The following is a 14,711-nucleotide window of genomic DNA, read 5'->3' as shown; positions in this document are numbered from 1 at the left end:
TGATGACAAATCATTAAAATATATTTTTTAGTAGTAGAAGCAGTAGCCTAATTAGTAGCTAGTACTGTTATTTATATTTATTTTAATAAGTGTTTGGTTTTTAGGATTAAATTAAAGCACATTTTAAATTCACATTTTCTGTTGGTGTTACAATCCACCCCTTTGCAGTTGCAGTAGTAAGGTAGGTTGTAACACTCCTTGTGTTTGACAGATATTTGCACAATGTAGGAAGAAAGTTGTTGATTTCTAAGCAACTTTAACTTGAAGTCGATACATATCTCCAGAGACACTGAGATAAAGCCAAAAATGTTACAATACTCTCCGGTCTCCCCTACTGTAAGCGCCGCTTTTGTCAATAGGCGGCAGCAGTGCACCGTTGAATTCGGTCTTCCCGGAATCGTATGCTGAATTGATGAGACGTGAAAGGAAACCTACCGAGAACAGCAAGGCAGACATGCGATGACCATCTGGTGACGGTTTTGTCCTCGGGCTCCAAGTAGCTTCAAGTCCAGTTCTACTCTCACCTGAGTCACGAATGAAATCAGCCAGGCATGAAAGAGCAGGGCTTGTGTTGTCTGCCGTGATTTCTGCAACAGATTTCGAGATTGCATTCTGCAGATAAAAATGGGTCTCAAAAGGGCCTTGAGGTATGTTGGAATTTAACTAAAGTAATCAAAAGGGCTTAGTAGTAACTGCTCCACACACACATTAGGTGAACCCTCATCCAATTTTTGCCATTGGCTCCACCATTGAATTTGCCTCATGCATTGTTTCCATGGTTACCAAAGATGTTTCTACTGTATCTAGCTCTAAACGGCAACTTTTACTTCATTGCAAGGGAATGTTAAATTACTCTGCTGTTTTAACTGATGTGATGGGAAGTCCTACTGAGTTAGTTTCAAAAACCAGTTCAAAAGAACGATTCAGAGTCATGAAGAGTCGCTTCATGAGTTGATTGCGTCATAACGTAGGCCTATTCCCAGACATATTGGCGTACAATATTATTTGCTTTAAATATGTAAAACAATTTAAAGGCATGCATTGTTTTTTTTCTGAATTCTGTTTACTTAGATATATACTATACTAGATCTGATATTGACGGAAATCCGTCGTATACTCTAGTATAGCGACTGAGAACTTTAATCCCTGTATATATTATACAAGTGTATTACTGAATATAAAATTACATACATTATGATATATTAGTAAATATATGTCTCACATTTTTAAATATATGAAAATTCTTTGTATTATTCAATATATTGTAATATTAGCATAATATATTGTTCTGTATATTTTCAAATATACTGTTAAACCATTCAATATATTGATCATCCATAGGGAAATATAAGGGGACCCGACAGTAAAATGTGATTTTGTAACATCATGATTTTTTAAAACATGTAATATCACTCACTTCATTCATGTTTTAGTCTAACCATTTTTTTTTATTATTTGCCTTAATTTCATTATTAAGCAACTAGCAACGTTAGGTCAAATTCACTGTAAAGATGTACAATTCTTAGTTTCATTCATGGTGGTAACATGAAAAATGAGCCATAATCTAGTCACTAGTCACTAGTGGAAGATTGCTGCAATCTCCGGGACAAACTAACACTTAATAACATGAAATTTTAACAAAAGCCACTAGATTTCAAACATAGCCTACAATCAGACATCATTTCAATTTATGTATTTATTTTGTTTAGCTATAGTGTAGTCATCAAGTGCCATGCCATTTAAATGAATGGAACTTTTTTTTATGTAAGCAAACATCAAGAATAATTTGTAACCTTTGTCCAATTTCGATCTTGTCACAGCTCCCTGAAAACTATCAACAAAACGGACAACATCTGCTATTCTTACTTTTGTTAGATATATTAATGACAGAAAACGAGCTATTCACAGTCCATTTTGAGAATGAATGGCGATCGTAGCGGGCGGCGGCGCGACCGGAAGTATCGCTACCCTACTTCCGGTCTCGGTCGCCATTTTGTGAAATAGGCCTATAGTAGTTAGACATATGTATGAACATCTATGTGTGAAATAGATGTCCGCAGATGATTTTGCTAAAATAACACAATAGAAGTGAGTCGGAAGTGAGCAAAAAGATTCAGAATGGTTTTGTTTAGGCCTACTGGTTTTACCAATTGATTGAAAATTTTGAAATAATTGTTGGTAAAGTAGTGGATGTAGGCCCTATTGAACATATTTTGTCCGTTCCACGAGTGGGTGATATATTGAATAATCTGAGTGCATGAAAGTTGAAGCTGACATTTGCTGCAAACAATAAGCTTTTTGACCTCTTATTACTTTTATTTACACAAAAAAGGTTTACACCCTCCTTGGCCCACACCTGCACCTCCTCTACCATTACCCGCACCTGCCAGTCATCATCATCATGGTCTTCAGCTGTTGTCTCGTTATCATCTGTGTATTTAAGTTCCCTTCATGTCCTTGTTATTGTTGGTGATTGTTTGTGGACAGTGCACACTATATGTGCCTCACATGCTGTTTCTTCTTGGATATACTATCGTTATTGGAATAAAGCTTCTTGTTATTTTGTTACCCGTTGCCTCATCGTCCTCACTGAGTCCAAGCGTGACACATCACACCTCAGTAATGTAAAAAATAATCACACTATAGGATCATTAATGGCCCACTGCAGTGCCTGAAGTACACGCGGCATTATTCAATGTGTTGATGTAATTTCCACTGAAACAGGAAGACAGGACGGGACATATCGATCAACTCCTCCCCTTTTTTAAAATAGCCAATAGCATTTAGTCTATATCACAGATAGGCCAGAGCCGTTGAGCTCGTTAAAGCTGCGGTTTCCTCCTGTTCTCTAACAGTTTCTCCTCCTAATCTCCTCCATATGGCTTTAAAATATAGCATTCTGTGCAGAATACAAATGGGTCCGATATGTTTTCTGGTATGCGCCGACTCGCGCATATAATCCACTCTGTGCTATCGTGTCTCTGGACCGGAGCAGACTGTATACGCACTGCGGCGGTTCGTGTGACACTAACGTGAAACCGGACTTCATTTGCCCCAATGGAAAACATATTTACACTCTCTGCATCGTTCCCTATCCCCTATATAGTGAAGATGTGCCATTCACCATGTGGAAAATAGTAAATGTGTGAACAAGTGACTGATTTTAGCTGCACCTTCAGTGTCTATTTATAACGTAGGGGGCAGGACGCTTTAGACTCTAGAGAGTATTTGATTGGACAGAAAATCTGATGAGAAGCTGAAGTGATGTCATCAAAATCATTGATCCCTATTGGCGGAAGTGAGAAACTGTACGTTTTGAATGCTTAGGCCTATATCTTCTAAATGCGAATTTTGTCATTGTTTTGGTGCACACTAGCTAATAGATAACAGTAAGGGTAAAATATTTTTAAATATACTAAAAAATATTTCATGGAGACTTTAAGGATGCTTGAAGGGTTTCTCTGCTTAGTAAGCCCATGTGTGTGTCTGTGCATGAGTGGTTTGTAACCCTGCGGAGCAGATGAGCAAGCCTGTACTTGGATCCATGTTGACATATCTTCCTCATTTCATTGATTGTTGCTGTAACGTCAGGGTGAGGTCGTTTCTTCCTGATAAAATGCAGTCGGATTACAATCCCGATTAATTAACCTGATGGTGAAAAATCCAAGTATTGACCAGCATGAACTCCTTTTTCTTTTTTTGGTGGAGCTGGTAGAGCTCTTGCTTAAGCTAGTTAGGAAGACTGTTGGTATCCTAGCATCCAAAACAGCAAATACTGATGGCCATCACTAGAAGCAGTTGGACATGTGTATAGCAACTTTTAGCTATAATATTTGCTTGAACATCGGAATGTATGTCTAAAGCAGACGTTTCATTCTTTTGCCATGACTATATGTGAGATTAATAGAGTTTTCTATTTCTGTAATGAAGAAGCTTTGTATAACAAGCATTGGAAAAGTTGTAAAGTATTTTATATTTTGTATCAAGCTTATTTGTGCTTTAAATATTTGTTGATTTAATAAAGGTATAATTTTGTTTCATTCTTTTGAACGAACTTAAATTTTGACTCTAGAACATTGATTATTACTGTAATAGCCATAAATAATGTTTTGTGAAAACAAGATAATGGGTAGGCTACAGCAGCATTAAAATCTGTGTTACTTTTTGTGTGCATACAATATAATTGTCAGCAATAGGTGTGCAGGAACAGACTCGAGGCAGATGATGAAGATCACACGTAATATTTAATAATAATCCACAAGACAATACAAAGTAGGGCAGAGGAAAAACACCCCAAACTCAAACGTGACCAGACAGAGAATGAATGTGAGGGTACAACTTAAATAGGAACTCAAACATAATGATTAATTGAACATAGCTGAAACCAAGGAACTCATGACCGAAACCATGACAACCAAGGAGTGGCGGAAAAAATGAAACAAAGGAACACATAAGATGAATGAAAACTAACTAAAAGACCATGATAACTAATGCCGAGTTTACACTGACCGATTTTTCACACTGAACTAATCTAAATGATTAGTTAACAATAAGTTGTCAACACTTTGGAAAAACTACCAACTAGTACTAGGTACTACCAAAAAAATATTAGTGCATTAGCGGGTTAGCGGTAGCATAAGCCATCAGGCAAGTGTTATTTAAAGGTGCTCTAGGTAACTTTTTAACCTTAACTGAACAGCTTCGGAGTCAGTGGAATGGTTATATTACTTATTTCGGGTTGAATGGTGGTGGTTTCGCACCCCCCTGGTGCCCGAGAGCGGAAAAAACTCACTTGCAACTTTGGGACGCGGGTCGGCGTCAGGAAGTATCGCGTGATATCAGGTCTCGCGATGTAACGAATTGCTTGACGGCACTGCACACGTACACGCCCCCATTCAAGCACCGGCGGGCTAGCTATAAGCAAAGGGCAACGATAGATTGAGTTATGGCTGAGGCTGAGCCTGTAAAAAAGAAGCAGAAAGCTAGGAAATCTTTGTCGGAGGACCAACGAAAGAGGAAACGGGAGACTGACCGAGCAAGAAGTCAGACTCGAGTAAATATATCGGACCGGCTTTTTCAGAATGGTGAAAACTGAGAGAAACAGAAGCCTGCAAAACGGATGCTGATCCTGCTGTTGCACTTGTAAGTTAAGTATCTTTGGAATAAACTGTGTTTAATATTTAAATTTCAAGTAATTGTGACCTCAGGATGTTTGCTATTGTCTGTAAAGGTTTTTATTATGATCGCTGTCTGTTAGGGGCTTACTAGTACGCTAGATACTATAACTTTGATGTTAGCATTGTCATAGCAAACACGTTTGATTTCTGTAGTTGTTTGGCCGTTCCTCTGTCGGTTTTATTTGTGTAACTTACACTTTTATTTTATGTCACTAAGTCAACGCGTCTGATAGTAGGCAATATCAGACGCGCAAAATGTTGCACATATCATGATCGAGCTAGAAAAAACGTTCTGATGTTAGACAAGCAAAGGTAAACCATCATTCTACCAGATGAACTTATAGACCTTGCTAATATAACTTTAGACAAATATTAGCCTCCGATATATATATTTTTTTTATGCTCATGCCCATTCTCCCAAAAAAACAAACAAACAAACACGAAAGCAGTAGTTCGCCTCGTTCATATCGTTCGTTCCCGGTAAAAATACTAGTATGCATGACAACACAATAAATAAAAAAATCGCCATCAGTTGAAAAGAAAGTATTGCTTTACTTGCCTCGGTAGACATAACTGGTTTTGAAATAGCCGGTTCCTCTGCTCAGCTAGGTTGACAGCTGATCAGCTGGGTTGCTCGTGGCGAGGGGGGAGGGACAACAGTTCGTTTTTACGACAGAGTGTTTGAAAGCATTATACTACCAGACACTAGGGGGAGCTCGTAGAGAAAAAACACTCAGACTTGCATAGTGTCCCTTTAAATAAACTCCTGATGTAGCCTACTTACAAACTTTCCAATGCCTCGTTTTATGAGAGCAGAACCTATTTGTACTACTGTAGAAGTTTGGTACCATTCCGGGCATTATTAGTGAGGTAATTTACGAGATATAACCTTGGATCCATTAGCGCCTGCACTAAGCCATTCAGCTGATATCTCGAAATAAGATAACTTTAATAATGTTTGACCAAGGGAAAAAAAGCTTCTGGGGGGGTGTTTGGCTCGAGGTCATGGTGCAAAGGACCCTAGGTTGAAATTACTCCGAACCATCCCTTTAAACAACCGCATTGTTCTCTTTTAAAATGTTTGATTTTAAAACTCTGATCTCATGTTTTTATGTGTATAAATTATGTGTGAAAATTCCCAAACTCTCTGACAGTGTGATCTCTATATGGGTTATTTGATTGTTGTCATATTTATAAAAAAATGGTATAAAACATGTCTGTAATTATAGTAAAAATTATTGATAAACACGTCTTTGGTATGTAACTAAATAATAAGTACTTTGGGTGACTTGTTCATTATATTTATTTTCATATAAAAGCAACCTACAGTTTATTAGCAACACCGTGCACGAGCGTGAATCCCGCGATATCCGCCTTTGATCTTGCAGGTGTCAGATTCACTGCGAGAAGAGAGAACTGTCCATCTTGTCTGCACTTTTTCCACGCTTCCCCTCAGTGCAGCCGCGGCCGCCTACTCTCGCATACATTTCAGGGGAAGCGCATCTAAAACAAGCCTAGAGTGTTCTCACTGAAAACTACATGGGCGATGACCTACAGCTAATGAGAGAGCAAGAAACAGGGCGGCGGGAAGTTCGGGGAAGAATTATAGACCAGAATATCAGTATTTTAATAGATATAGGCTATTTATAATTATATCAAACAGAAACAAGCACAAACATTTGCTAGACCAGTAGCAACATTGCAAAATTATTTATTTACCCCCAACTCTCTTTGCAGAACACACAAACCTTGCTCTCCGCATCTCCCCAACCATTTCCTCTTGCATATTCTGTTTTTTTCTTCTTCTCCTTTTCGCTGCAAATCAGCGCACAGACATTTGAATCGCAATCTTATTATTTAAGCGCTTTGAGGTCTCAGAAAAAGCGCTATATAAATGTAACGAATTATTATTATTATTATTATTATTATTGCAGGCTATCATTTTTAATAACAATTTCAGTCCAGCGCGAGGACTCTGGTCTCACGCACGCGTGATCTTGCGTTATTTCCTTATCACTTCTCGCGTGTGTTTGTTTGTGAAACGTAGTTTGCGGACCAGACAGAAGCATAGACAGTATAAGAAGTGGACAGAGCCATCTCATTGGAACTCAACTGAGACAAGTGAAGCCCATTTTTAGCGATTTTTTTAGGACTTCCGCTCCTGACGCGCAGACTCAAACCGACTCAAACAGAGCTTGACTACGTAGATGTGACGTGAGCAACCCGTCTGTCTTCTAGTGGCTGTGCCGAGAGAAATCTGAATCATTCCCTTCCGAAACTTGCAGAGACGGAGTGTGTGAGTAGGAGCTGTCCATGAGCTTGGAGCAGGAGAAACTTTTGCTAAGTATTCTGATTAATTATTTTGTAATTTTGCCTCCACGTCCCCCCGATTGCCCGCGAGCTTCTTCTCCCGTCCATACGGTAATCTCTCTACTGTGCGACAGAGAGTCGCGTGGTTATGACGCAATCATTAGCCTACTTTTACAAAAACTGCTTCTACGGGGCCATAACATAAGCTACAAGGTAATGGAGCATTTTATACATTGTCGTGTTTCTTTAGAAATAAATAATGGACAAATGGAGTCTTTAAACGCCTCAGATGTAAAGTTATTCGCTGTCAAAGTGACGGCAAAATGAATGGGAGTCAATGGAATGCTAACAGCAGGTGAAGTTCTGCTACAAGATGGTGGCACGCGGCCGGCTTCAACTTCCGGTCGACTTCCTTCCCGCTTGGGACAGAAGTTGTCGTTGATTCTTTCTTTTGTAAAGCCATGGAGTGTGAAACCCCCTGTCGCCGATGCATCGTGCAGTGTCCACACAGCAGCAACTGAATGTTACCCCAGATAGTCGTGCAGTGTGAAAAGAACAGTGAACCGACTACTTTGAAAATCGTGCAGTGTGAACTCGGCATAAGACAAACTGAACATAACAATAATATCATAGTGTAAATAAAAATATAATGTGTTATATTTTTGGTTTAAGCCACATATAGTACGTTAACGTTATTTCTCCCAAACGGAAGTTTGATAGCCCTGGAATCCACAAATAGGCCTAAGTGAGCAATCATGGATGAGACACAGGAGCACATTACTTCTGATTTTTGCTTTGTTTTGCAGAGTGCATTTATGTGGCCATAAAATGGCCATGATTCATCCCAACATATGACCTACTTCCAGTATTTCAAAGCAGCAAAATGACTATCATCCCTCCGAGAGCAGAACAAAAGATTCAATAATGTTTTCATGAGAAACACTTAAACAGATTCTCAATTTGTATATTCATGCATCAAAGAGACTGACTCCAGCTCTGATGCCAACTTCAAGCTGTCAACACATAAAAAAGCACCAAGATTAAGAAGTAGGCTTTTTTCCCCTTTCTTTTTTCGATGCAGCACACCAGTTTTCAGGCCCACTCATTGTTCTTTCTGAGTGTGTGAATTCTGTAGGACTCTGGACTGACTCTGACTTCTGATCAGGTGTTGCACAGTGTAAGCGAGTAAATGGATTCTACGCCTTAGGATGCCTTGAAGGAGGTTTGCTAAATGGAAAGTATTGTATGGGTAGGAAAGCTCATTGATGGGTTGTGTGAGATATCTTGCTGGTTTACCTTTACAGAGCTTCTCTCTGTACCGCAGGTACATGCTCAGCTGGAGATCGACAAAGCATAAGACTTCTTTAAAAGGTTAGATTTTGCCAAAATGTAGAGAGGTTGAACTCTGCTTTACTCTGTAACGGCAGGGGTAACCTCCCACCTAAACAGAATATGCTGTGATCAAATAAACTCAAGAGTTCACAAATCAGTTTGCACTGAGCATGCACGTGCATTTAAATGCTATTTTTATGAAAATGAGAACTCTGAACATCACAACAGTGCCAAGAATATTGGGTCAAAATTATAATAATAACATTGGAGTCAGAATTAGCATTAATTTCATTCTCACTTTTTTTAATGTACTTTTAAAAATTGTATTTAAGATAATAAATATCCAGTAAGAATTGACATTTTATTTATTGTCATTTGCTTTAAATGTTAAAATGCCATGACTTTAATTGGCATTGAAACTTATTCTGCTTCTTTATCTTCTCTGAGTTCTCTTCTGCAGTGTTTTGTTGCAACCCTGATCTGATGCAATGCAGTGCTTATAATTTTTTTTTAAACATCTCAAAGTATCAAAGTCCCTGACAGCAGGCAAACAGGCATCCAAGTAGGCTACATGATTATTCTATGATACAACACGAATCTCTGCTGTCAAAAATGTTTATCTGTCTTTTGTAGCAATACAGGAACAGAGAAAGCACTGCTATCAAACGGGATGTTCTGCACATTTGGTCAGCTCTCTCTCTCTCTCTCTCTCTCTCTCTTACACAAATGTAATCTATCTCTAGATCTTGCCGGACTAATTATGTTCCCTGAGCTCTGAACACAAACCGCTTCACCCAAAACCAAGTTACCGACTAACCACAATTAATCGCAGTTTACAGAAAGATTTCCAGTCAGAGTGTGTTTGGGTCTATTTTTGTTTATGCTTTTTAGTCTCTGGATATGCAATTCATTCGTAAAAATCAAGAAGGGCTCAAATATGATATTAGCCACTCATATGAAGGGACTGATAGCTTGGAAGTAGAGCTGCACGATTAATCGTTAAAAGATCGCGACCTCGATTCAAACATCCACGTGATCTCTTTCCTGAATAACAACTATTCACCGGTCTATTAATACTTTGACAAAATCACACCGAACATTCAAATCTGCGTCAATGCTGCCGCTGACCCAGAGAGAGCAGTTGTCATGTATGACAGTGTAATTATTTCTGTGTTGAAAATATTCATAATAGGCTAGCTCACAGAAGAACTGGGATTTATAATTTGAAAATAAACACTAATGTCTACGCCGGACACGATCAAAGGCTATGTTCAGACTGTAAGTCCAAATCCTACTTTTGTGCATATCTGACTGAAATCCGATCAGATTTAGCAAGTGTGATTGGCAAAAAATCACATGAAATGGAAATTCATGTCTGTGGATTTCACCTGGTTTATGTGACAGAAGGCTTGTTTGAGATGCGTCTCGCCTGAAATGTAGGCCTATGCGAGAGTACTAGGGCTGCGTTTGGGGCTGTGCTCCGGTCCAAAATTGTCATGCCCTTCACTTGCTAACTTCCCTCCGTCTCGTTCACTCGGATGTACGTCACGAGTGCCCACTACTGGCGGAAACTGCAATGGGCTGAATTGGAACGTCCTAAGCCCTTGATCACTTGGAATCAGCTATGGAGTTAATGTATTATTATTTTATTTTTCTTTAAGAATTTGTTTAATGCAGCATCCAAATGTATATAGGTGTGTTTGGGTTGTTTTAAAAAATATATAATTAATATATCATAGAGTTGTTTGTTGTGGTGGTGATTAGACGAGATCTGTGGTGACATCACAATCGTACTGCATTGTGGGACATATGGGTGCCTGAAGTGTACATATGAAGTAGACTTGCTCCCTCTGTCAAAATCGAGGGAACGAGGGTCTGTCCATATAAACTTCCCTCGTCCACTTTACGAAGTGGAACGCACTTCAAAATGGTGACAGGGATTACTCCGAGGGGAAGTGCTTAGGGAAATTCGCAAGTGTGTGTCTAAAAGTGGACTGGAACGCAGCCCCAGTCCAAAATTGTCATCCCCATCACTTGCTAACTTCCCTCCCTTTTGTTCACTCTGATATACGTCAATGCTTATGTTGCACTAGTGCCCACTACTGGCAGAACCTTTGCAATAGGCTGAATTGGAACGTCCTAAGCCCTTGATCACTTAGAATTCACTATGGGGTTGATTTTTTTTCTTTCTTTTTTCTTACGAATTGTTTAAGGCAGCATTCTATATGTATATAGGTGTGTTTGAGTTGTTTAAATAAAAAAATAAAAAAATATATCATAGAGTTGTTCAGCCTGATCTCATGGCAATTCGTACGAATTCTACGAGGTGGCTAATTCGTACGAATTCATAAGACCTCACTCGTACGAATTAGTACGATTTTTGCTAAATCGTACATATTTTACGAATTGCACAATTCGTATGAATTCATATGAATGACCTACCCCTGACCTCGCCCCTAAACCTACTCATCACATGGGTTTAGACAAATCGTACAAATTCGTACGAGTGAGGTCGTATGAATTCGTACGAATTAGCCACCTTTTTATCACTCGTACGAATTCGTACGAATTGCTTGTGAGATAGCGTTGAGTTGTTTGTGGTGGGGTAGGCCTAAATTAAACGCAATATACATTGACGTCACAATCGTGTTGCATTGTGGTATATGGAGCTGCCTGAAGCTACATACCTGTATGAAGATCAAATCGGTCAAAATCGAGGGAGCGAGGGTCTGTCCATATAAACTTCTCTCGTCCACTTCACGAAGTGGAACGCACTTCAAAATGGCGGCAGGGATTCCCCCGAGGGGAAGTGCCTAGGGAAGTTGTTTTTTTTTTCTTCCTCTTTTTTATTGAACACCAAGAACGGAACAAAAACAGAATATATATCTACAATGGCATTGGTAAATACAGATAAATGAGTATTAAGCAAGGCACATATCAGTTAAATAAATAGATAATGATAAAAGAAAATGACATATATTTGGAGATAGAAAAAAAAACCCACTAAGAAGGGGTCTCTTCATTCCTCTTCTAAGAGATCAAGGTCTCTTATTATTCCAGCCAATTTCTGAGCCTTTTTAATTTTCATACATTCCAATGATGGAAAGAAATTACAAATAAAGTCTCTTTTAAATACAGAAAAATAAGGTTTCGTCTTCATACATTTGCATTTATGAATGAAAAATTAGCTTTTTCTAACCGGCATGCATCTCGTGGTGATCACTGGTAATCGGTTCTGCGCAGATTTTGCTCATCTCAAACAAGCCTTTTCTCAGGCCACGTTGTTAGGGTATGTACTGACGTCACTTTCCCGCCGGAACACACCCCCTCAGCCAGACTGAGTGGCAAAAGAGCTGTTGCATGACTGGATTTAATGGAGGAAACTGCGAAACGATTATCAGTTTAAACTAAAGGTTGGACTCAATAAAAGTGCTCCTTAAAACTTACCAAAGAAGTCAGGAATCGTGTTTCCTGACATTTGTATGTGCCTGATTTCATTCATTCAAGAGATTGTATTCCAAAAACGCTGATTCATGCAATAATGAAACAAGAAAAGTATTTATGAGTGAGTGATTGAATCATTCATTCAAACCGATTTCTTTAAAAATAATTCATTCAGATTCTTTTAACATTTTAGGCTGTGTTTTTAGTTGTCTGTTCAGAATCGTGATCTCTGTTTGAAACAGAAATATGTGATTCTCAATTCATCGAGAATTGTGCAGCTCTACTTGGAAGATTTGACATGTAGTGGGCATATTAATTTTTATAACTAGGTTACTTAGTGAATCTCTTTGTCTCCATGTTTCATGAAAGCCAGAGGGAGAGGTGATAAAGAGGAGTACAGGGAGACAACATGAAACATGAGTCCCATGGAAACATATTCATCATTTGATTTTTAACTTGCTCATTGCAGCTTAATTGCTCATCACAGCAACAACTTTACTCTAAACAAATACCATTTATAGTCTTTTTCCACTAATTACACACTGTAATGCCTCAAATATAAAAGTATTTGGACACTTCATGTGCAATTAAAAATTATGTTAATTTACATTAGCACAAAAAAGTGTACATGTGGCATCTGCAGACAAATTAAACTTCACTTGTCTTGCCTTCTTTTGCAATGCTGTTTAACCGTATTTTCATATTTTTAGTGCTTAAATGTACTTAAATGACTACATGGGTTATTAGCACTACTGCACTGTAATTCATCTCATTTACTGACTAAATATTATTTTATTCCATTTTATTTTACAAATGTCTTTTTTTTTTTGAACTGTGCTTTTCCGATTAAGAACTTTTTAGTTTAAATGTTCTTTTCTTTTTTATTGTAAGTATAGATATTAATATTGGTCATCACTGTTGAGTGTTATTTGGCCATAGGACAAAAATGTTTATTGGTTTATCGGTATTAAATACACTGAAATGACTGCATTCTTCATCCCATGAGAGTACTTGTTCATGAAATATACATGGTAAATAAGTAAAATATAGCATGGGCAATGATTGATTTGAACTGAAATAGAGAAGATTAATTTGCTCCAGGGCTCAAGTGTCACAACTATGTTGTTTAGTCATTTCTGTCATGTCATAAGTTCTCCTTAGTTACTATGGTTTCTGATTAGTTAATCTTCTTCAACACCCTGATGAAGGCCAGTGGGCCGATAAGCGTTGGTGTTTTAATGCTTTAGCCCTATAAAATAATAAAGGCTTTTTAACTTATGCATCCTACTGAGTGCTTGGACTTGGATTCTTTTTTATGAACATTTAACCCTTCCACGAGCACCAGAGGATACAAGGGATACCAGCAGCGCTCCAGTTTCCCTCTGTCTAAATGATTGTTTGTGTTGCACGTATTTGTGATTCCCTTGATTCCCTTGAGTTTGCTACTTCATTAAAGACTGTATTTCAAATCATCTTCTTCGCCGTTCGCGTTCTACAGCCACAGACGTGTGACATCAAGTAGTTGAAGCAAATTAAATTTTTTGGGTTATCAACTTAAAAATGTGTGTTTATGTTACATGTGAAGTTCCTTAAATTCAATATAGTTTGTTGGTTGAACACAATTTCGTTTAAAGTTGACATAACTAAAAAAAATCATGGAAACTGTTGCGTTATTTTTTTGTTGTTGAGACAAGACCTTTTAGTGTACATAATTTTAAAACTTGAAGTATATTTAGCCTATTTCTTTATGGGTAGATTTCTTAATGAGGTAAACTATTTGTCGGTGACTCAATGATTTTTGGGGTCACCGAAGACTTTGAAGAGGTCTGTGGTTTTTAACTTCCATCACACAAGCCTGAAGCTTCTTCACAATGTAAACACCATCTTCACTCATGTAGAGCTCGCAATGAATCGCAATCAGTTTCCATAAGCAAATAATGTTTTTCTGAATGGCCACACGCTGCTGTGACAAGGAGCTATGGGAATACGCAAACAGATGGGATTCTTAAGTCATTTGTTTAAAAGAAAAGCAATATTTCTCTGGTTTTGTCCGTTTTTGTTGTTGTTGAGGTGACTGTATACATCTAGATGGCCCGCTTCAAACCAGCAATATAGCAAAATGACAGTGGCTTCATTTTGAAATCTGCTTCCAAATGCTCAATCAGTGTGGGCTGTTTTTGTTTATATATATATATATATATATATATATATATATAGAGAGAGAGAGAGAGAGAGAGAGATGCATCATTTATATGCATGGTTTTTATATGCCATCTGCTAAAATGTCACTTTTTTCTTTTTTTTTTAGGAGCAGCTTGTAAGACCATATACAGCAGCCTTAGTTGCAGTATAGATCACAGCTGGCCATGCTCATCTTGTTTTGGCGAATTAACCCTGGTGAGAACTTTTTATCACAACAGGACTCTACAAACTGGTAATGCATTTTGG

At 38.1% G+C, this 14,711-nt stretch overlaps 1 protein-coding gene across 1 annotated transcript in view; it reads left to right on the top strand.

The window, feature by feature from the left end:
• The first annotated feature begins 410 nt into the window (after positions 1 to 410).
• LOC307144648 (uncharacterized protein) overlaps positions 411 to 14,711 on the top strand; it is a 38,275-nt gene continuing 23,974 nt past the window's right edge. The window contains exon 1 of the mRNA XM_079847193.1: positions 411 to 647. Within this exon, the coding sequence (XP_079703319.1) occupies positions 625 to 647 (23 nt within the window). The 5' untranslated portion in view covers positions 411 to 624. The remainder of the gene's footprint in view (positions 648 to 14,711) is intronic.

This window comes from Squalius cephalus (genome assembly GCF_949319135.1).
Source record: "Squalius cephalus genome assembly, chromosome: 17".
In the NCBI taxonomy this organism is placed as follows: Eukaryota; Metazoa; Chordata; class Actinopteri; order Cypriniformes; family Leuciscidae; genus Squalius; species Squalius cephalus.
The sequence above is the reverse complement of the archived record's forward strand: the minus strand, read 5'-3'. Positions and strand labels throughout refer to the sequence as shown.